At 56.3% G+C, this 20,570-nt stretch overlaps 2 protein-coding genes across 4 annotated transcripts in view; one reads left to right on the forward strand and one right to left on the reverse strand.

The window, feature by feature from the left end:
• RANBP1 (RAN binding protein 1) overlaps window positions 1–20,570 on the reverse strand; it is a 290,326-nt gene that overhangs the window by 236,647 nt on the left and 33,109 nt on the right. The window lies entirely within an intron of this gene.
• Window positions 1–20,570, forward strand: part of TXNRD2 (thioredoxin reductase 2) — a 68,665-nt gene that overhangs the window by 40,038 nt on the left and 8,057 nt on the right. For 2 of the 3 annotated variants that reach the window (XM_050746167.1, XM_050746166.1), the window contains exons 9-11: window positions 3,661–3,680; window positions 4,563–4,654; window positions 7,752–7,926. In XM_050746167.1, the coding sequence (XP_050602124.1) occupies window positions 3,661–3,680; window positions 4,563–4,654; window positions 7,752–7,926 (287 nt within the window). Of the gene's footprint in view, window positions 1–3,660; window positions 3,681–4,562; window positions 4,655–7,751; window positions 7,927–8,132; window positions 9,379–20,570 lie in introns of those variants that run through there. The other variant, XM_050746168.1, reaches the window with a different exon arrangement.

The raw sequence follows: 20,570 nt of genomic DNA on the forward strand, positions 1-20,570 counted from the left end.
ACATGACAAGATAGGGCTTTCGGTGGCATTTGTTACAAGGCCAGCACACAGAGGCTCTGGCCCAGCATCTGCCCCTGAGGGGTTGGGTGGGGCTGGCGGGGTCCCAGGCAAGCCAGGGAAGGAGGACTTCGTACTACCCCCAGCCCTGTGCTGCCTCCCTGGGGCGTCCGCAGCTTGGCGGCCCATCTGGTATTTCCTGGGCTGGCAGGACCTCCAAGGGGCCAGGTGCCTCCCATGAGACTCTCACTTTGTGTGAGTATTCCCTCTGGAGAGCAGGCCTTCAAGCTCAAGAGGCAGATGGATTGCTCTTTAAGCCTGGGCTTCGTGGGCCTGAATTAATGCTTTTGTTTCTGCTTCCTCCCCCCACTCCAGTTCTGAACAAGAAAGCCTGCCCTGTGATTAGGCTAATCCTGCAGTAGTTATTATGCCTCTTTGGAAAATGTTTGCACACCAAAAAGCACAGAGAGTAGAGCTGCTGGGATCACGTGGAAAATGGATTTTTTGTTTGTTTTGTTTTGTTTGTTTTAGAGACAGGGTCTCACTCTGTTTCCCAGACTGGAGTGCAGCTTACTGCAGCCTCAAACTCCTAGGCTCACGCAATCCTCCTTCCTCAGCCTCCCGAGTAGCCAGGACTACAGGTGCATACAACCATGCCCCAGTGATTTTTTTAGTTTGTATAGATGCGGACAAGCTATATTGCCCAGGCTGGTCTTGAACTCCTGGGCTCAAGCAGTCTGTCCACCTTGGCCTCCAGAGTGCTGGGATTGCACACATGACCCACCACACCCAACCTCTGGGTCTTTTAATGTAGTGGTAAGTTGAGTGGTTCCAGCCCCCTACCCGCAGGTCCTGTGAGCTGGTCCCCTGACTTCTGGGGCCAGCACCTCTGACCACCTGTGGCCAGCCATGGTGTGAGTTGGTCGCTGCACCATGTTCCTGTCTGTCCCCACCCCTGCTGGGCCATGAGTGGCCTGAAGAAGGTGTCTGCAGGTCCCTGTCTTTGGGTACTCTCTATCCCTGTGATCTGGAGGCTTTGGTGCCTGTCTCATTTTGCTCGGGCATTTTCTTACTTTAGCTGGTCTGAACGGAGTTCTCTGTTTGAGTTCTCATATCCTGCATTCTTCAAAGGGTAAACATTCACATAATTTGATCAATGTGGGGAGGGATACAGTGAAAACCAGTGCTGTCAGTAATCCTTGCTCATGACAAGAAGAAGAGGCCCAAAATGACCCTCCACGCGAGTGAGACGTGAGCTTCTGTTCAGAGATTTCAGCCGAACACGTAGGGTCAAGGATGCCCACTCGGGAATGTGCCCACTGTGCCCACCTCCTCTTAACTGTGCCCTCGGTTGCTGATTCAGAGCTGGCAGCTGAGGGATGGGGGCACCTGTGACTTTGAAGGTGGCCCTTGAGGCAGGAGCTTCTCCTGTGCCCTGTGGGTGCCAGGACAGGAGGCCTGGGCATTGGGGGGGCTCCGAGGGAGGGCCTAGAGAGTCACCTGCCCCCACCCCAATCCAGTCCTGGTGAGTCAGCATCGTCTAGGAGGTGGGGATGTACACGTCGGTGGCAGAGACAGCAAACATTTGTGGCAAAATCAGGAGGGTGTGTTGCTATATCCCTAGCAATGAGGTAGGAGGCCCGGAGAACAGCTTGGCCCCTGTCCTGCGGCTGCAGGGCCCATTGCTGGAAAAGGGTTGGCCTTCAGGGCCAGGAAGGCCCTGATGCGCAGGACCCAGCTGCCCACAGAGGCGATGCATTGGCCTCACTCCCCTGGTGCCTGCACAGCCCAGCAGGAAGCCTCTAGCCCATGCACAGCCACCTCTGGGAGCAGGGGGCAAGGGGCACCGCATCATGGGCTCTCGCCCAGTTACACCCTTGCATTTGGGGCACTATATGCAAAGCAGCAGAGTTCTGTTTATATTTGCAGTAACTCATAACTTCACATCTTTTTTCTTTCTTTTTTTTGAGACGGAGTCTCGCTCTTGTCGCCCAGGCTGAAGTGCAGTGGGCGCAGTCACGGCTCACTGCAAGCTCCGCCTCCCAGGTTCACGCCATTCTCCTGCCTCAGCCTCCTGAGTAGCTGGGACTACAGGCGCCCGCCACCACGGTCAGCTAATTTTTTGTATTTTTAGTGGAGACGGGGTTTCACTGTGTTAGCCAGGATGGTCTCGATCTCCTGACCTTGTGATCTGCCTGCCTTGGCCTCCCAAAGTGCTGGGATTACAGGCGTGAGCCACCGCGCCTGGCCATAACTTCATATCTTAAACAAAAGTTTGTACCTTTCACTGCGTATAGCAAGTCCAAAAAGAGTTTGGTTTTGTCATTTTGGAAGTGCACCTCCGTGTCGAGATGTGTATGTGGTGCCTACGTGTGTGTGCACGTGTGGAAGTGCATGCATACCATGGTGCCTGCTTCCCAAGTGTTGCTGGCCCTGAGTGGGGCGGGGAATGCATCTCTGCAGTCCTGCTTGGCTGGGGGTCCCAGGGTCCCCCTTCACTGTCCTCACATGCCGAGTGTGGCGTGTAACCACCTTGTGCTCAGCCGGCCATCAGAGCTCTGTCTGCTCACCCTAATCCTGACAGTGGCGCGGTTCTGTCCCCAGCCACTGTGAGGAAGCTGCACGCCAGATGCTTCCCGCAGGGCACCTGCAGAATGATTCCAAGGGATACACCGCGTTTTGAAATGGGATTATATCATTAGTACCTGCTGGGATTAGCACTGACATTGGGCTTATCCATCCTTACATCACCTCCTCTTGTTCAAAGACTGAAGGGTAATGTGGGAGCCCACCCGCGTGCAGCTGCCCTGCTGGGAGTTCTTGTTCCGTGTTAGGTTCTGTGCCCGTGTGCATGTGTGTGCATGCATGTGTTTACATGAGTGTGTGCATATGTGTATGTGAATGAATGTGTGTACCCATGTGAGTGTGTGTGTGTTTACATTTGTGTGTGCCCATGTAAGAGTATGTGCATACACATGTGTGCATGCAGGTGTGTGGCATGTGTGCACATACAAGTATGTGTGAATACGTGTGTATGCAAAACACATGTGGAGTGTGGAGTTGAACAATAGGGTGTTTTCACTACAAGAGCAAATATTTCCAATGACTGCTGGTCGCAGCGTCCTGTGCTGCCTCCCCTGTCCCTGGGGTCCTTCAGTCCCCTCTCTGGGGAGCTGGCCCTCCTGGCCCTGCACCTGGCTGTGATAGGGCTGGATGTGCCTCTGACCTGGCCCTCCGTGGTCTTGAGAGTGTTCTGCTCAGATGATGTCTTCCCTTGCGGTCTGGTGGCCTCCCCGTCCTGCCCAGCATCTCCGGGCTTCCACCCTAGCCCAAGAGGCCCCGGGGGAAAGAAGGAAAGCCGTGCGCTGCTCTGGTGGAAGTTTCTCCATGCCTCCAGGTGCCTTCCAGGGGACAGGTACCACTTATCACTGACACACACGCCCTTCACCACCAGGTGATTTGCTGATTCACAACATGCTTGACAGTGTGGACTTGGAAAGTGGGCTTTGCACCCTGTGCAAGCTGTTTGAACAGTAGCCTTGGAGCTCACGAGCTGACCGAGGGCCTGGACGAAGGCTGCAGGGTTCTCCTCTGACCTCACTTGGTCAATAAGAGCCTCAGCTTTACACGTGCTCTCTCTCTCTGTATCTGTTTCTGTAACAGGTTGGTGGTCGGGGCCAGCTGTATCCTTTGCTAGCGTGCAGGTGGCCGTCCTGGGAACTGGACACTCCTTCCCCTGAGTCCCTCCTTGCCGCCCGCCCTTCCGGCAGGCTCTTTGCTGCCTCAGATCAAGCACTTCCTGGGCCTCTCGGCATGGAGGACCTGTGCCTGGGGACAGTTTGAGGCTGACCTCTGGCCAGGGATTGCTGGAGGCTCTTCTTGAGCTGGGCACTGAGACAGCTGGGACAGCTGGACATGGCTATGAGGCCTGTACTCATTCCTTCAGAAGGGACAGTTAGACAGGGAGAGTCAGGAGAGGAGCTGCAGGAGGGCCTGAGATCAAGGGGACATCTGAGGGAAATGAAAGCCCCTGGCCGGGCACGGCGGCTCACACCTATAGTCCCAGCTACTTCGGCAGCTGAGGCAGGGGAACTGCTTGAACCTGGGAGGCGGAGGTTGCAGTGAGCCGAGATCATGCCACTGCACTCCAGCCTAGGCAACAGAAAACAAAAAAAAAAAAGAAAAGCCCCAAGCCGCTGGCTAAGAGCACAGGTGGAAGAAAGCAGCCACCTGGCATCTCCCATGGCTGAGGTCCTCCCTGAACTGGCCACTTCTCTCCATCCCAACTGGGATCCACCAGGATGCAGGCCTTGCCCCGGAGCTGGGACCGACAGGCCATGGGAGCAGAGGCCAGAGGCCAGCCTAGTCCATGGGTGCTGCTTGAGGGCTCCTTGCTAACCCTAGCCTGTGCACTTGAGATGTGGAGGTGGGGGTCTTGAGTTGGGAGCCTCCTGCGGGGCCAGCCATGGATGGGTGGGGCGTGGGCTGTGGCACAGGGCCCCGGGGTGTTGTCCCATTGCTTCCAAAGTTAGGATCTCCAGTGCTCCTTAGCCGGCACCTGACAGACGTGGCCCTGGAGTGTGCTGGCTTCCTCACCGGGATCGGGCTGGACACCACCGTCATGATACGCAGCATCCCCCTCCGCGGCTTCGACCAGGTAGTGCCAGAGGCCCCAGCTCCCACCCCTGTGGCTCTGCGGCCCTTCCTCCCACAGCCCCTCCCAGGCAGGTGCAGTGCAGTCATGGGCCATGAGTGATGCCTGAATCTTTAGAGATAACCCTTGAATGGGATGAGGAGGTTGTCCAGGAAATATGCAAACACGCAGCCAGAGCAAGGGAGGAGGGTGGCAGTGGGGCACACGGCTGCACAGAGGCCTCCAGCCGACCGCAGGCACAGTGAAGGGAGGCTCTGCCCAGCCTTGTGCCGGCAGATAGGGTCACCCTCCGGGTCGTCCCATTAGTAAGAGGCTGGTGTGTGCTGCAGAAGTGTTAGCCCCACCTCAGAGACCCCTGACTCCCTGCTCTCCCCTTGCCTGTCCCCTCTGAGGGAGTGAGGGTGAAATAGCTGTAATGTGTGAGCTGGGCTGAGGGACACAGGGCAGCGCTGGCCCTGAGACAGCCTGTGGGGTCTTGGCGTCTGGACAGGTGCGCTGTGTACAGCGGCCTTCATCTGTGTCTGGGGTGCACACACTCATGTGGCCAGCAGGATGAGCTCCTAGAGTGGAGCAATAGAGATTTTCTTTTTTTAGCTAAAAACTCTTCAAGGGAAAGTCTCCTGTTAAAATAGAAGTCTGGAGTTGTCATTGTGGAGACATCCAACACTACATGACTGCCATGAAGGAGGCCCCATGCAGGGTGAGCTGTGCAGATCTGCGGGCCCTGCTATGGGTCCTCGGCCAACCCTCAGCTCACAGAGCCTGAGGAGGGCACCTGAGGTGGGAGGAGCCAGGCCTGTCATCTCCAGACTCCCAGTGCCACCCCCAGGCCGACTCAGAGACATGTCCCTCCACTTGTGTGGCCATGTGTTGCTCCATCCTAAAGCTGTGGCACACTTCCATCATGTCCCTCAGTGCAAACCCATGGAGCCCTGTGGTTGGGACACAGTGTCTAGGAAGGCCTCGGAGCCTTGAGATGCGGGGAGGGTGAGCTGGCAGTGGACAGAGGAGGAAAGGGGCCTGCAGAATGGGGGCTGTGCCCAGGCAAGGAGGATGCACAGTCTAGGCAGCCAGGCTGAGGGGCGATGGACCCTGTGTCCTAGACAGGCCCCATGGTTCCCCTCAGAGCCTGGGCTGGCCGTGCCCACCAGGCCTCTGGAGGGTGCAGAGGGTGCACAGCCTGTGTGGCAGCCCCTCTGCAGCACAGCCCGCCCTGCCCGGTGGGCTGGACTCCTACACACGCCATCTAGAGCCAGCTGGCGCACCCGCACAGGTGTCAGAGGATGTTAGCAGTGACTGTTTATCTCCTCTTGAAACCAGAAGCCGTGGCCAACTTCACTGCTGGTCCATGCAAGGGCCCATTGTCCTGAGAACAGGGCCCCCATCTGTAGCTGGACTGGGGGCGCACAGGCCTCCTGAGCTGGGAGGGAGAAGCAGGACTCTCTGTGTCCCTGATCTGGACCTGAGCCTGCTGTGCCTACATTTCTAGGTGGGAACAGAGTCTCCTGCCTACCCTCCTGGCTCCTGGATGGCAGAGGGGCAGGTTGGCCACATGTGGAGGCGGGGGCTGGGAGCAGGGGCCATCTGGTTGGACCAGGGCACATCTCCTGGGAGAAGGGATGCTTCTCTGCCATTGATTTTAGTGAAGACTAAGTTTTTTGTTTTTGTTTTTTTACGAAATGTGTAGATGGGCCAGGCGCGGTGGCTCTTGCCTGTAATCCCAGCACTTTGGGAGGCCGAGGCGGGCAGATCACAAGGTCAAGAGATTGAGACCATCCTGTCTAACACAGTGAAACCCCATCTCTACTAAAAAAATAAAAAAACTTAGCCAGGCGTGGTGGGGGGCACCTGTAGTCCCAGCTACTCAGGAGGCTAAGGCAGGAGAATGGCATGAACCCAGGAGGCAGAGCTTGCAGTGAGCCGAGACTGCACCACTGCACTCCAGCCTGGGTGACAGAGTGAGACTCCGTCTCAAAAAAAAAAAAAAAAGAAAAAAAGAAATGTGTAGGTGTACCAGGATTTGTTTGTTCATTTTTCCTTTTTTTTTTTTTTTTTCTTTTTTTTTTTTTTTTGAGACAGAGTCTCACTCTGTCACCCAGACTGGAGTGCAGTGGTACAGTCTCAGCTCACTGCAAGCTCCGCCTCCTGGGTTCATGCCATTCTCCTAATTCAGCCTCCCAGTTAGGTGGGACTACAGGTGCCCACCACCACTCCCGGCTAATTTTTTGTGTTTTTTAGTAGAGACAGAGTTTCACTGTGTTGGCCAGGATGGTCTCATCTCCTGACCTTGTGATCCACCTGCCTCAGCCTCCCAAAGTGCTGGGATTATAGGCGTGAGCCACCGCGCCCAGCCTTGTTTATTTTTTTTTTTTTTTTTTTTTTTTTTTTTTGAGACGGAGTCTTGCTCTGTCACCCAGGCTGGAGTGCAGTGGCCGGATCTCAGCTCACTGCAAGCTCCGCCTCCCGGGTTTACGCCATTCTCCTGCCTCAGCCTCCCGAGTAGCTGGGACTACAGGCGCCCGCCACCGCGCCCGGCTAGTTTTTTGTATTTTAGTAGAGACGGGGTTTCACCGTGTTAGCCAGGATGGTCTCGATCTCCTGACCTCGTGATCCGCCCGCCTCGGCCTCCCAAAGTGCTGGGATTACAGGCTTGAGCCACTGCGCCCGGCTTGTTTATTTTTTCTTTTAGAGATAGGGTCTCACTCTGTCTCCCAGGCTGGGGTGCAGTGGTGTGATCACAGTTCACTGCAGCCTCAAACTCCTGAGCTTGAGGGATTCTCCCACCTCAGCCTCCCAAAGGGTTGGGATTACAGGTGTGGCTGTATCTGGCTGATGAAGACTTAGTTAATTAGCATCTAGAGAGGAGCCCACAGACTGAGTGAGTCCTGACCATAGGGCCCAGGGTTGAGGACTTGGAGCCTGGACAGGGGCCAGACACTCCACAGAGAACAAGAGGACGTAGAGCAGGGGCTGGGTGTCCACCCCGTCTTCCACACAGACCCCTCTCAGCCCCTCACTGAGGCCTTTGAGAGCAGGGCAGGCCAGGGCCTCTCTCCCACGGCCACCTGGTCTTCATGGCCTGTCTTCTTGTGTTTTGCAGCAAATGTCCTCCATGGTCATAGAGCACATGGCATCTCATGGCACCCAGTTCCTGAGGGGCTGTGCCCCCTCCCGAGTCAGGAGGCTCCCTGATGGCCACCTGCAGGTCACCTGGGAGGACTGCACCACTGGCAAGGAGGACACAGGCACCTTCGACACCGTCCTGTGGGCCATAGGTAAGGGTGCATCGAGCCACACACTCTGTCTCCGGTCTCCCCAAGATGCATGGAGAATCTTTGCCCCACTTCCTGTCACCTCCCAGGGCTCCCCCAGCCTGCTGGCTGCTAGGCGGGTTGGCCGCTCCCCAGTACACCTCGAGAGCAACAGTGAAGGCCTGTGGGGCGGCACCCACACTAGGCTATGCCCATCTTGCCATCCCCAGCACCTCGCATCTCTGCATGTCTCCCCACCACTGTGGGACATGCTAGAAAAACCAGAGAAGATACCAAGATGGCATCAGCCAGGTGTCCTCATCAAGGAGCGGCTAGGGCTGGGCGCGGTGGCTCATGCCTGTAATCCCAGCACTTTGGGAGGCCGAGGCGGGTGGATCACGAGGTCAGGAGATCGAGACCATCCTGGCTAACACGGTGAATCCCTGTCTCTACTTAAAAATACAAAAAATTAGCCGGGCGTGGTGGCGGGCCCCTGTAGTCCCAGCTACTTGGGAGGCTGAGGCAGGAGAATGGTGTGAACCCGGGAGGCGGAGCTTGCAGTGAGCCCAGATTGTGCCACTGCACTCCAGCCTGGGAGACAGAGTGAGACTTCGTCTCAAAAGAAAAAAAAGGAGCGAGTAGGCAGTCGTCCTCACCTTCCCTGGCCCTTGATCGATTGCTTATTAAGGTTTCGGCACATAAATCCTACATGTCACCTTCCAGGTTTAAGTCTTGATTTGTTTTGTTTTGTTTTGTTATGTTTTTGAGATGGAGTCTCACTCTGTCGCCCAGGCTGGAGTGCAGTGGCAACCTCCACCTCCTGGATTCAAGCGATTCTCCTGCCTCAGCCTCCTGAGTAGCTGGGGCTACAGGCACTCACCACCATGCCCGGCTAATTTTTGTATTTTTAGTAGAGACGGGGTTTCACCATGTAGGCCAGGATGGTCTCGGTCTCCTGAGCTCGTGATCCACCCGCCTCGGCCTCCCAAAGTGCTGAGATTACAGGTGTGAGCCACCGCACCTGGCCAGTGTGTAGTTTTTCTTTAGCATATTAAATATTTTGCTGCTTCAGGCTTTCCAGCTAGGTTTTTTTCTTTTTTGTGTGTGAAACAGGGTCTGTCTCTATTGCCTAGGAGGAGTGCAGTGGTGTGATCATAGCTCACTGCAGCCTGCACCTCCCAGGCTCAATCAATCTTCCCATCTCAGCCTTCTAAGTGCTGGGATTACAGGTTTGAGCTACTATGCCCAGCCAAGCTAGTTTGTTGTTTTTAACGTAAAAATGATATAGATTTGAAAGTTTTAAAACTTGTGGTGACATACACATAACATCAAATTCATCATCTTAAGCATTTTAAAGTATATAGTTCAGTGGTGCTAAGTACATTCATATCGTACAACCAGCATGACCATCCATCTCTGGAACTTTTCCATTATCTCCAAACTGAGCTCTGTCCCCCTTAAACACTCACTCCCTGCGGCCCCTGGCACTCACCCTTCGCTGTCTGTCTCCGTGGATCTGACTCCTCAAGGGATTTCATGTAAGTAGAATCAGGCAGTGTTTGTCCTTTTGTGACTGGCTCATTTCTCTTAGCAAAGTGTTTTCCAGGGCGAGTCCATGTTGTAGCATCTGTTAGAGTTAGCATTTGTGTAGCGCGTGCCAGCATTTCTTTCCTGTAAGGCTGAGTTGTGTGTGTGTCCATCATCTGTCAGCGGATACCTAGGCTGCTTCCGTCTTTTGGCTGTTGTGGATCATGCTGCTGTGAACATGGGTGTGCACAAGGTGCCTGTTTTCAGCACATAAAAATGATGCAGGCATTTTAAAGTTCTGCCCAGCCTTCTCGTGGCTTTCAGTATTTCCCAGTGGGTCCCTTTGGGCCTGGCAAGTCATCACATGCCCGGAGTGGCATCTTGCAGGCCTTTCCAGAAGTCACATTTCGAAGGCTTCTGAAGACATCACCCTTCCAGTGCTGGGCAGAGGCCTGGGCATTTCCCGGCCAGGTGTGGGCTGGCTGCCACTTGCTGGGCACAGTCTGGTCTCACCGTCTTGCTCTCTGTCAGGTGTGGGTCCGGTTTTGCATGGGGCAGAGGCCGAGCAGGTGTAGGGAGTATGGACACAGCCCAGGGATACCTGTGCCCAGACCTGGGCCGGGGCTGTCCGAGGGGACTGGCGAGGGGCAGCTGGAGCCAACAGGGATCACCCAGACACTGCCCTGTCCCAGGCCTGCTACAAAGCTGGGCGTGGAGGCCGTTGCAGATGGGCCACCCCAAGGAGGGCTGCGCGACCTCGTCAGGGTGGGTGGCGGCACACACAGCGCGCCTGCTCAGACGTCCTATCCGCCTCGGTGCCTGGCCGTCTAGTTTAGGCTCCTAGTTTTCCCAGTTGCCCTGTCAACTTGCATGTTGAAGGCGGAAGCAACCTACTCAGTGTTGTTAGTTCTCCGAGGCCTTTCCGTGCTGAGCCTGGTATGTTGTCCCCTGCGAGAGCCCAACGTCAGAGCTAGGGTCCCTCTCAGATCCCCGGCTCCACCTCCATCAGCTCACTGGGCTCACGTGGGGCTGGCCAGGTGTCAGTGTCCCCTGGGGGAGGGCTCCCGCAGGCACAAGCTGTGTCACAGGGTGATGCACTTCTGCAGCAGTCACTCGGAATGGGAAATGAGCAAGGAAACCAGCCTGAAGCGGCTGAGCCTTCACTTTTGTGCAGTGGGCACAGCCAGAGGTGACAGCTGGGGAGGACCTGAGACGCCCAAGTGCATGCAGGGCTCTCGGCCCAGAGGTGATCAGTCAGCAAGAGCAATGCTCTCAGTCACATTGTAAAAGCAGATTTTAAGTAAATTTGTTATGATAAACACTTTGAAGGATTAGGTAACATTTTGGACTCTGAAGTGTACTGATGGTTCTCATCATAAACTCCACTTTATTTTTCTTTCAAAATTTGTCCTCCTACTATCATTCCCAAATAAACTCCACTCTAAAGGGGAGGTGGCAAGTTTCTCCCTCCCCCTGCGCCCTAGCCCTCCTCCTCTGTCTGCTGACATCTCCTTTCACCCATGGCATAAGGGAGCTCTTGCCGTTGAGCTGAGGGGCGCCCTCGACTGAGCCCACAGGGATGTAGCAGACCAATGGGCCAGGGGCTGTGTCCCTGGAAAGCCCGGGCGTCAGCCTGGCAGGCAACAAGCAAGTCCCCTCCCTACTCAGCAGAGCTGCCATGGCCTGCACGCCCATCCTCCCTTGCTAGGAGTCTGTTTTATTTTTTTGTATTTGCAAAATGAGCATCCCCCAGACAGTCTGCCTGGCGTGATTGATGCTGGGGGTGGAAGCTTTTCGCAGTCCTTGGCCTCTGACCCTGCTTCCCGAGGGCGGCGCGGCTTCTGCACGCCTGCTGGGGGCCGCTCGGGCATGTGCTGACTTTGCTGCTGCTCAGAGCCAGGTTTTGTAAACATTCAGGAGCCACTTCCCAGGTCAGCAACTGCAAGCGTTTTCTGCCGGTTTGTACGATAAGCCTTTAACCAAGCTTTATTTCTACTTGCAATAAAGGATGATCCACTCTGGGAGGTTAAAATAAAGCGCCCTAGGGGCGGCACAGCTGGCAATGCCGACATCTCCGACTCCGCTTCCTGTCCCGAGTGTGCACTACGTCCGCACAAGCTGGGCTCTGACAGGAAGCGGGGATGCCCCCATGCCCAGCGCACACACACACACACAGAGCCCAGGTGCTGCACAGAGCTCCCGCGTGGGGCTGAGTGCTGGCCCTGCCCATTGCCTGTGTGCCTGGCGCCTGACCGCAGCTGGCGAGGACCATGGACATTGGCATCACGAAGTGGGCCCTGCAGTCTGGAAGCTGAGGAGGACCCGAGCCCCTTCCTCGATGCAGCCTTGATCTCCACGTGGTGGATTAAACATATTAGCAGTTAAAGCAGTTAATTGCTGTGCAGGGGGCCCCGCTCATTGTTTGTCTCTGAATCACCCGCCCACACCAGGTGTCTCAGATAATAGACTGGGAACTTCAGGGAGGAGGATTTCCTGTCTGCAGATGTGCCGATTACAGCGCTGAGTGAAGACAGTCAGCCAGCACCGCTGCGGGCTCGAATTCGCCCACTGAGTTAACCAGTTGTGGCCTGAATCTCTGGCTGTCTAGGGGAGCAGGGTGGGGCTGGGGCATCCTGAGCAAATGCCTCCTAGTGCAGAAGCTTCTAAGTGCTAGTTGAGCTTAAATTTGGTTTTAAAGAAAGGACAGACTGCCTCTGGACTGCAGCCCTGAGAAACTGGAAGTTGAGATCGTCATGTGCCCCTTTGGCGTCCCCAGCCCCTCTGGACGGTTCTCTGTCCCTCTCTTGAGGGTAAGATGCTGAAGGCTCTGGCGTATCCCTCCCTGCACCACGGGAGTCCTGCCTACGGCCAGAAGAGCCAGCAGACACAGGAGGGGACTCGCTGAGCCTGGGGATCCCACAGCCAGGCAGCTGTTGTGCCTGAGTGCCAGGGAGGGTGGCCCTGGGTCTGCCCGGGGGCCTTGTGGTATGGCAGGTGAGACGAGACCCAGGGAAGGAATCCGTCTGGATCTTACCCTGGCCACTGAAGCCATTTCCTCTTTGGGCTTTCTCTTAGATAACTCAGAGATGTCCACCTGTGTGTAAATCAGCATCAGAGCCTGAAACACAGCATGCATGGAGCGTGGGAGCTTGGCTTCCCGGCTTCCTCCTGGTACCGCACAGAGGCCACCCGCATAAGCTGCCTGTGTATAGTCTGCCCCACGTGGCACGTGTGCCTGGACCATAGCCGGAGAGACTGGGGTGCCCAGAAGATGATGATGGGGGCTGGCGGTGCCCAGGAGGGGAGCTGTTGCCAGGGTGGGCTGCAGCCCGGGGCTCCTCTCTCCACCCAGGCACTGCTTGCTGGCGTGTACGTGGCAGGCAACCGTCTTTGCTCAGCTGTGCTTGGCTGATGGCTCCCGTACACCGCAGATTCCGCTACACAAGTCCCTGCGGAATGTCCCTCTGTTGAGTGCCAGGCAGCAAGAAAGGGCAGAAAGCAAGAACCAAGCCCCCTAGGCTGGGGATGGATGGGAGCATCCCGAGCCTGGTGAGAGGGAAAGGGCGGCTCCTCCTGGATGCCCTCCGTGCTGGTGTGGGCACAGCCGGGGCTTAGGGGCCGCAGTGGGTGTGGATGTTGCCCGGGCAGGGGGCCTGCGGTGGGCCCATCAGGACTGCTCTCAGGGATGTGCCTTGCTGCAGCTGCGTGAAACCAAGTGTGTGGCTGTGCTCTTCCCGGTGGGGATGGGCCCAGCCGTGACCCTGGCACCCACACCTCCGTGCTCTCAGGGTGGAGTGGCCATCCCTGGGCAGGTGATACGGATCCGAGACCCCTCTTCGATAGTCTAACACCTTTTTATTTTAGTGTAAATTTAGTTTGTAATTAATTACATCAAGAGAGACCCAAATCTGTCTGCATGTGAGTTTGGTATTTTTTGAAGTGGAGCCAAGATGAACATTCGTGGAGCTCTTCCTATGAGCGGTGGCTGCGGCCTTCCCCTCCACACCATGTGGCCCTGGACGTGCACTGCTGCTCCTGAGACAGCACTGTTGGCTCAGCCCTAGCTCATGGTGGTGCTAACACCTCACAGAGGCCAGGCCAGAGTAGCAGGAAGCAGCGCCCTGTGCTTACCCACCAGCCTGGTGCCCCATGCTTGGCTTGAGGGCCAATTCACACCCGTGTCCAGAGCCCACAGCCATCTGACAGGCCAGCCAGCACCTGCATACATGGATGTCGAGCTGGGTCTTGTTACCATGTCATATTCAGTACTTATGGTTAGAACTGAGTGGAAACCAATTAAAAAAAAAAGAACAGGCCGGGCGCGGTGGCTCAGGCCTGTAATCCCAGCACTTTGGGAGGCCGAGACGGGCGGATCACGAGATCAGGAGATCGAGACCATCCTGGCTAACACGGTGAAACCCCGTCTCTACTGAAAAATACAAAAATAAAAAAAACTAGCCGGGCGAGGTGGCGGGCGCCTGTAGTCCCAGCTACTCGGGAGGCTGAGGCAGGAGAATGGCGTGGACCCAGGAGGCGGAGCTTGCAGTGAGCTGAGATCCGGCCACTGCACTCCAGCCTGGGCTACAGAGCGAGACTCCGTCTCAAAAAAAAAAAAAAAAAAAGAACATGGTGAAAAGTCTTCTAGAGATAGGTCGGCACCATTTATACATATTACCATGCACCCTCTAATGTCTGCAGGTGTCCCAGGGCAGCCAACCTGTTACAATTGCAATTATGTTAACAATCATTAAAGGGCTAAGTAAGGTGGCTCATGCCTGTAATCCCAACACTTTGGAATGCCAAGGTGGGAGGATCATTTGAGTCCAGGAGTTCAAGACCAGCCTGAGCAACAGAGTAAGACCTCTTTTCAAATAATTAATAATATAATAATAATAATTGTTTTTTATTTGTTTGTTTTTGAGACAGTGTCTAGCTCTGTTGCCCAGGCTGGAGTCCTAGGGCGTGATCTCGGCTCACTGCAACCTCTGCCTCCCGGGTTCAAGCGATTCTCCTGCCTCAGCCTCCCAAGTAGCTGGGATTACAGGCAACCACCACCACATCCAGCTAATTTTTGTATTTTTAGTAGAGACGGGGTTTCACTGTGTTAGCCAGGCTGGTATCGAAGCCCTGATGTCATGATCCACCCACCTCGGCCTCCCAAAGTGCTGGGATTACAAGCGTGAGCCACTGCGCCCCGTCTAATAATAACTGTTAAAGCAATAATGACCACTCGCCATAGAGCACGCTCCTTCCTGGGGGTCCTCTGGGCCTGAGCTGGAGGCTGCGCTGTACTCCAAGGCTGACTGTGGGGTCTCACACATCACAATGCACGCAGGCAGCTCAAGTAGGAAAGGCCCTTATGCTGTCTGTGGGGAAGCTCACCCCCATCCCCTGAGGAGCCTCCCTGGGTATAAGATACCCCGGGACAGCCTGGGGGTCCCTGGTGGTCACAGCGAGTGGCCAGTCAGGTCCCATTGAGGCCCCGGGGCTCACTCATTTATTCAACTAACATGGCATCTCGAGGGGACCCGAGGCCAGTAGGGCAGGTGCATCCCCTTCCTGGGCTCAGAGCTGTGGATAGGGGCCTGGGGCTCATTGAGAAGGGGTGATTCTGGAAAAAAAAAAAAAAGAAGAAGAAGATAAGTATTTTAGAAAAATAAGCTTCAAGGATCTGGCCGGGCGCGGTGGCTCAAGCCTGTAATCCCAGCACTTTGGGAGGCCGAGACGGGCGGATCACGAGGTCAGGAGATCGAGACCATCCTGGCTAACACGGTGAAACCCCGTCTCTACTAAAAAAAAATACAAAAAACTAGCCGGGCGAGGTGGCGAGCGCCTGTAGTCCCAGCTACTCGGGAGGCTGAGGCAGGAGAATGGCGTAAACCCAGGAGGCGGAGCTTGCAGTGAGCAGAGGTCCGGCCACTGCACTCCAGCCTGGGTGACAGAGCGAGACTCCGTCTCAAAAAAAAAAAAAAAAAAGAAAAATAAGCTTCAAGGATCTAACTCCATTTCCAAAGGCATATATACTCTTCTCTGTGCCTGGTTCCAAGGTGCCTCGTTGCGGCAAGTGGCAGGCCAGGCCCTGTGAGAGTGGCTGGCTCTGGGGGCCACATCCCTCGTGAGACAGTTGCCAGGTGGCCCACAGGGCCTATGTGTGAAGCCCTGCCCGCCTCGCATCGCCCACCAGCCCTGGAGCTTCCCACTCCACACCCTCGTCCTCAGGCGCAGTGCTTGGCCCCGGCTGCCTCTGTCTGGATCACAGTCACTGACTCACCCTGCTGTACTCCCGCTGGCACTTACCTCTCACCCGGGGCACCGCCTCCTTGCTCTTCTCTGTTGGGAACATGTGTCCCAGGCCGGCGTGAAATCAGAGGGCATGCCTGTTCTTCCTATCACAGATGAGAGAGGCGCGTAATACTGCATGCGACTGGCCGTCCCCTTGTCCCTGTGTCCATCAGAATAGGTGGGAGTGATCCATGGTGACTGTCTGGGTGGTTTTTGGGCTTCAGCCTTCTCTGGTCCCTCCTTGGGGCCAGGCTGGCTGGACAAGCGTGGTGGCTGCCCTCCATCTCCCGGGCCGTTGAGAGCAGCTGGTGAGGCTCTCACTGTGATCAGAGGAGGGCTGCCCTGCCCGGCTGCTCCTAGCACTCCCAGGGCCACATGTGGAGATGGGCTGTCCTGCATCAGGGGTGCTGCACTGCTGGGCCTGGGGCTGGAGGCAGCTCCAGGCTGCAGAGGTGCTCAGCCCAGTGCTTCCTGAGTGTCAGTGTTGTGGGCCAGCCACACATATACATAGGAAGTGAGAACGTCCATTTGTACCTGGAATTACTATTTTTTTGGCAGAAGGACAAACTCTGTTGGGCCCATCAGCCCCAAGTCTGAACCAAGCCCAGTGGGCAGCAACGAGACCCAGTTTGCTACCAGCAGAGGCATCTCTGCAGTGGCAGGTTTGCCAGCGTGCCAGTGGTTGCCATCTCTGAAGGGACGTTCCTTGGGGCTTGTGGCCATACTCTGCACCACGGTCAGCAGCTCCTCTTTGCCTTATATGTAGTGGGCATGGCCTGCCTTCAGGATGGCTGGTCAGTTTGGCCACCTCTGTCTCCCATGCCGACCACAGCTCTGTTGGCTGAGATGATCCTCTTGGAGGGCAGCTTCATGTGAGTCTTCCTGGTTTCCAGGCTAGGGGAGGTGACTGCGGTGTAGTTCTCAAAGGCCCAGGTCAATAAGTCCTGGTCCCAGCCTCTCCTCCAGGCAGCGCTTGATGGTACAGGTGTGGTGCCTGCAGGGAGGACACTGCCGACGCCCAGCTGGGCCCTCTTGCTACAGTACACAAACAAACTGGCCCATGTGGAGGCCCTTGGTGGTGATGGACAGCCCTGTCTGCCGCTTAAACTGGTGTGGATCCTGGAGACCATCTCAGCAAGGGGATGTCCTTCAAGGTGCCCTTGATGTAGCTGTGCCGCCCGGGTAAGTCCACAGCGTGCAGGCCCATGAGCCCTCGTGCTTCACATGCACAAGGAATACAGAGCTGGCGCCCTTCCTCTGCCCACGAATCCTGTGGCCCACGACTGCTCATGAGTGCAGTCTGAAGAGCTGTACCTGGAATTTTAATGCCCTTGCTGTTTGCAGAAAATATGACAGAGTGTTATGTATCCATTACATAATAAGCTCTTACAAAGCAGGAACATGGTGAAGATGCCTATAAATGCATGAGAAAAGGCAGAAACTGGCAATTTACAAAAGAGGAAATACGGTTCATAAACACGTGGCCAAAAATTACTTCATCTTACCAGTCATCGAAGAAGTGCAAATTAAAGCAGCATGACAGAGAGCGCTGTGCGCCGCCTGCCCCCGGAAGGAACAGTCTAAGGATTGTCCTGTGCCCGGAAGCCCCCACTCAGCTGGCTGCCCTTCTTCTGAGGATCTGCCCCAGGAACTCAGCTGACACATGGCAAGCTGGTGCCCCAGGTCTCCATCCTGGTGGTGTCTAGGAATCAGAGACTCGAGAGCCACCAAATGTCCTACCTCAGGAGGGGCCATTCAGCAGCACTTGGCAAACACTGCACTGGGCGCTCAAGAGCCAAGGCTGCGAGGACGGAGCTGCAGGGAGCACAGAGCCCCTCCATGGGGAGGCCTGCAGTGGGCCGCAGGCACAGCTGGGAAAGCTCAGAGCACAACATGCAGGGGCAAAAGACACTGGTGCAGGCGCCCTTCTTTCCCCAAATGGCCTGAGTGGTGCGCCTTTATCCTGGCATAGGAGGGAAATGGTGGGGAGCTGACTGGGCGCAGCCGCCTGCATCCTGCTGCTCACACCATTCGGGCCCCACTGGGTCCCCACCTTGGCACGAGTCATTCACCCTCCTGCAGGGCTCCAGGCCTGAACCAGTGGGGCCTAGGACACCTGACTGGCTGTCCAGCACCAGCAGGGATATCTGGCCTTTCTCTGGCCACTGCCCAGTCCTTTGCTTGCAAGACCCATAGTGGGGCTCAGGGCTTGGTGTCCTGCCATCAGGGCTGGCCACAGCTGGGGACGTGGCCCCACCCAAGTGGAACAGGCCTCTTCCCTGCACCCACTCCCAGCCACGTCCCACCGGCCCAGCTTCTAACCCCACTGTGCCCTTGGCTGCCCTCCTCAGGGCTGAGCCTGCTACCTGCCACAGGCCACTCACTCTTCCTTTGCTGTTCTTCCCTAATGGGCTATGGAGTCCCTGCAGGGCCAGGTGTGTCTGTGCCACGCAGCCCTCTCTCCCCTGGCCATCCAGCCTGTCCTGTTTTCATGCTTTTCACATTAGTGGCTCCATCACATTCCCACCAACTTCCCAGAGGGATCCACACAGCGTGTGCAGAAGAGTCCTGGCTTTGGATGGGCCACCTAATTCCACGCCTCTTTTATCTCTTGTGACTACTTTTAAATTTATCTTTATTTCCTTCAGACCTGGGGACAGGGTTTGGTCAGCACCTGCAAGGTCTATAGTTGCCATAGTTATCATGAGGAACATGATGAGTGCCTTGGCTTCCTGGGACCAGCCAGGCAAGCATGCAGAGGAGAGTGTGGGTGCAGCGTCAGATGTTCTATTCCCACAGGCACCAGGAAGTACTGGGTCTGGTGGGCTGGACACCAGGTTGGGGAGGGACCAGAGGGCTGGGCGTGAGCCCCCTGCCTGCAGGGACCTCGGCCCCTCCTTTGTGCCCCAGCCCTGCCCATGGGGCCCAGCTCCTTCCTCTGATGTGGGCTGGCATCCCCTGTGTCTGGGCTGATCCCCAGCCGGTGCCAGCCCTCCCGGCACCCAATTCCTGTGGCTGAGCAGAGCACAGAGGCTGGAGCCAGCCTCCCGCAAGCCGGCTTAGCCAAGTTTGTATGTTTTGACTCCCGCCCCAGGACGGCAGCTGGAGACTTAAGGGTTCCCTTTCACGGGAGCTTCAGCTTCCAGATGCTTAGGTGGGCGCCACCCACATGCCGGCCAGCAGCTGGTTTGTCGCAGCCACAATGAGCAGGGGTCCTATGCCTTTGACGCCAAACCGCCTTTGCCATCGGTGGATCATCCTGAGCCCCTGGGAGCCGAGAGTAGCTGGGATTGGGAGGGAAAAGCTGCTGTGGCCGCCCGCCGGCCTGGCAAAGCCACACCCATCTGAGTTAGGGGAAGAAGGGACCTCTGCTGGCCCTTGGGCTGTGAAGAGGCCTATGCGGTGCCCTCTCTCCGGGCCCCAGGCTATGTGGAGACTGGCAGGGGGCAGCTGTGCTGACCCCCTGGAGTGGCCATCCCCTGCCCCTCTTGACCTTTGCACCCAAGAGCAGGATCAGCTGAGCCAGCTGCCCCCTAGAATGGGCATGGTGTAGTTAGGACGCTGCCCCTTAACTCAGCTCCCCTCGGCCCTGAGGTCTCTAGGCTGGGGCTGTGTGCCAGGCAGCCACGGGGGGCTGCAGCACAGAGCAGGCGGGAGACCCAGCTGCTAGCTCTGCTCACTTGGCCCTCTGCTAGTGGGTTGGGGGGCTTCCTTTCCCCTAATGGGGAGAGACCTTCAGGCCCTACCTGGGCAGAGGGCCAGACCCAGGACTTGAGCATTGTTGGGGTACAGTCCAGGGTGTGGCCGGCTCCTCTTCAGCCTGTCCAGATAGGGAGGAGGCCATCGGGAGCCTGCAGGTGTCCTCGAAGGAGGCCCCTCTGGACTCTCGGTCTCACTGCCTGATGGTATCAGGCTGCAGTGCTGCAGACAGATGCAGGGTGACCAGGCAGGCCAGGTGCCAGCAGCTCCCCACGAAGGGCTGGTTTCTCCGGATGAAGTCGGTACCAGAGCCATTGGCACTGTGCTGGTGGCCCTGCAGCAGGGCCTGAGGCCTGGGCATGTGGAAGGTTCTGGAATCCCACACTTAGCACTCTTTGATGTCAGGGAGCCCCAGCATTGGCAAGTGCCTCTTCCTTTCCTGCATGCCAGGAACCAGTCTAAGGCCAACTGGTCTCCGCGGGTGGCACCCCGCCTTGTCTCCTGTGCCAGCTGTCATCTGACCAGCATCTGTTTCAGACCTGCCTGCCACCTCCTGCAGAGGCCAGGAGCCCCTCTGCGCTGCTGGTGCTTCACTTTTGGCCGGTTCTAAGTGGACATTCTTTTTTCTTGAGACAGAGTTTCACTCTCTCACCCAGGCTGGAGTGCAGTGGTGTGATCTTGGCTCACTGCAACCTCCACCTCCCGGGTTCAAGTGATTCCCATACCTCACCCTCCCAAGTAGCTGGGACTACAGGTGCGCACCACCACACCCAGCTAATTTTTGTATTTTTAGTAGAGACAGGGTTTCTTTTCTTTACTTTTCTGTTTTTGTTTTTGTTTGTTTGTTTGTTTTGAGACAGAGTTTTGCTCTTGTCGCCCAGGCTGGAGCGCAATGGTGCAATCTCAGCTCACTGCAGCCTCCGCCTCCTGGGTTCAAGCGATTCAGTCTCCTGAGTAGCTGGGACTATAGGTGTGCACCACTATGCCTAGGTAATTTTGTATTTTTAGTAGAGATGGGGTTTCACTATGTTGGCCGGGCTGGTTTTGAACTCCAGACCTCAGGTGATCCACTTGCCTCGGCCTCCCAAAGTGTTGGGATTACAGACGTGAGCCATCGCGCCCGGCTGAGACAGGGTTTCGTCATGTTGGCCAGGCTGTTC

The sequence above is a fragment of the Macaca thibetana genome, chromosome 10 (assembly GCF_024542745.1).
Source record: "Macaca thibetana thibetana isolate TM-01 chromosome 10, ASM2454274v1, whole genome shotgun sequence".
NCBI lineage: Eukaryota > Metazoa > Chordata > Mammalia > Primates > Cercopithecidae > Macaca > Macaca thibetana.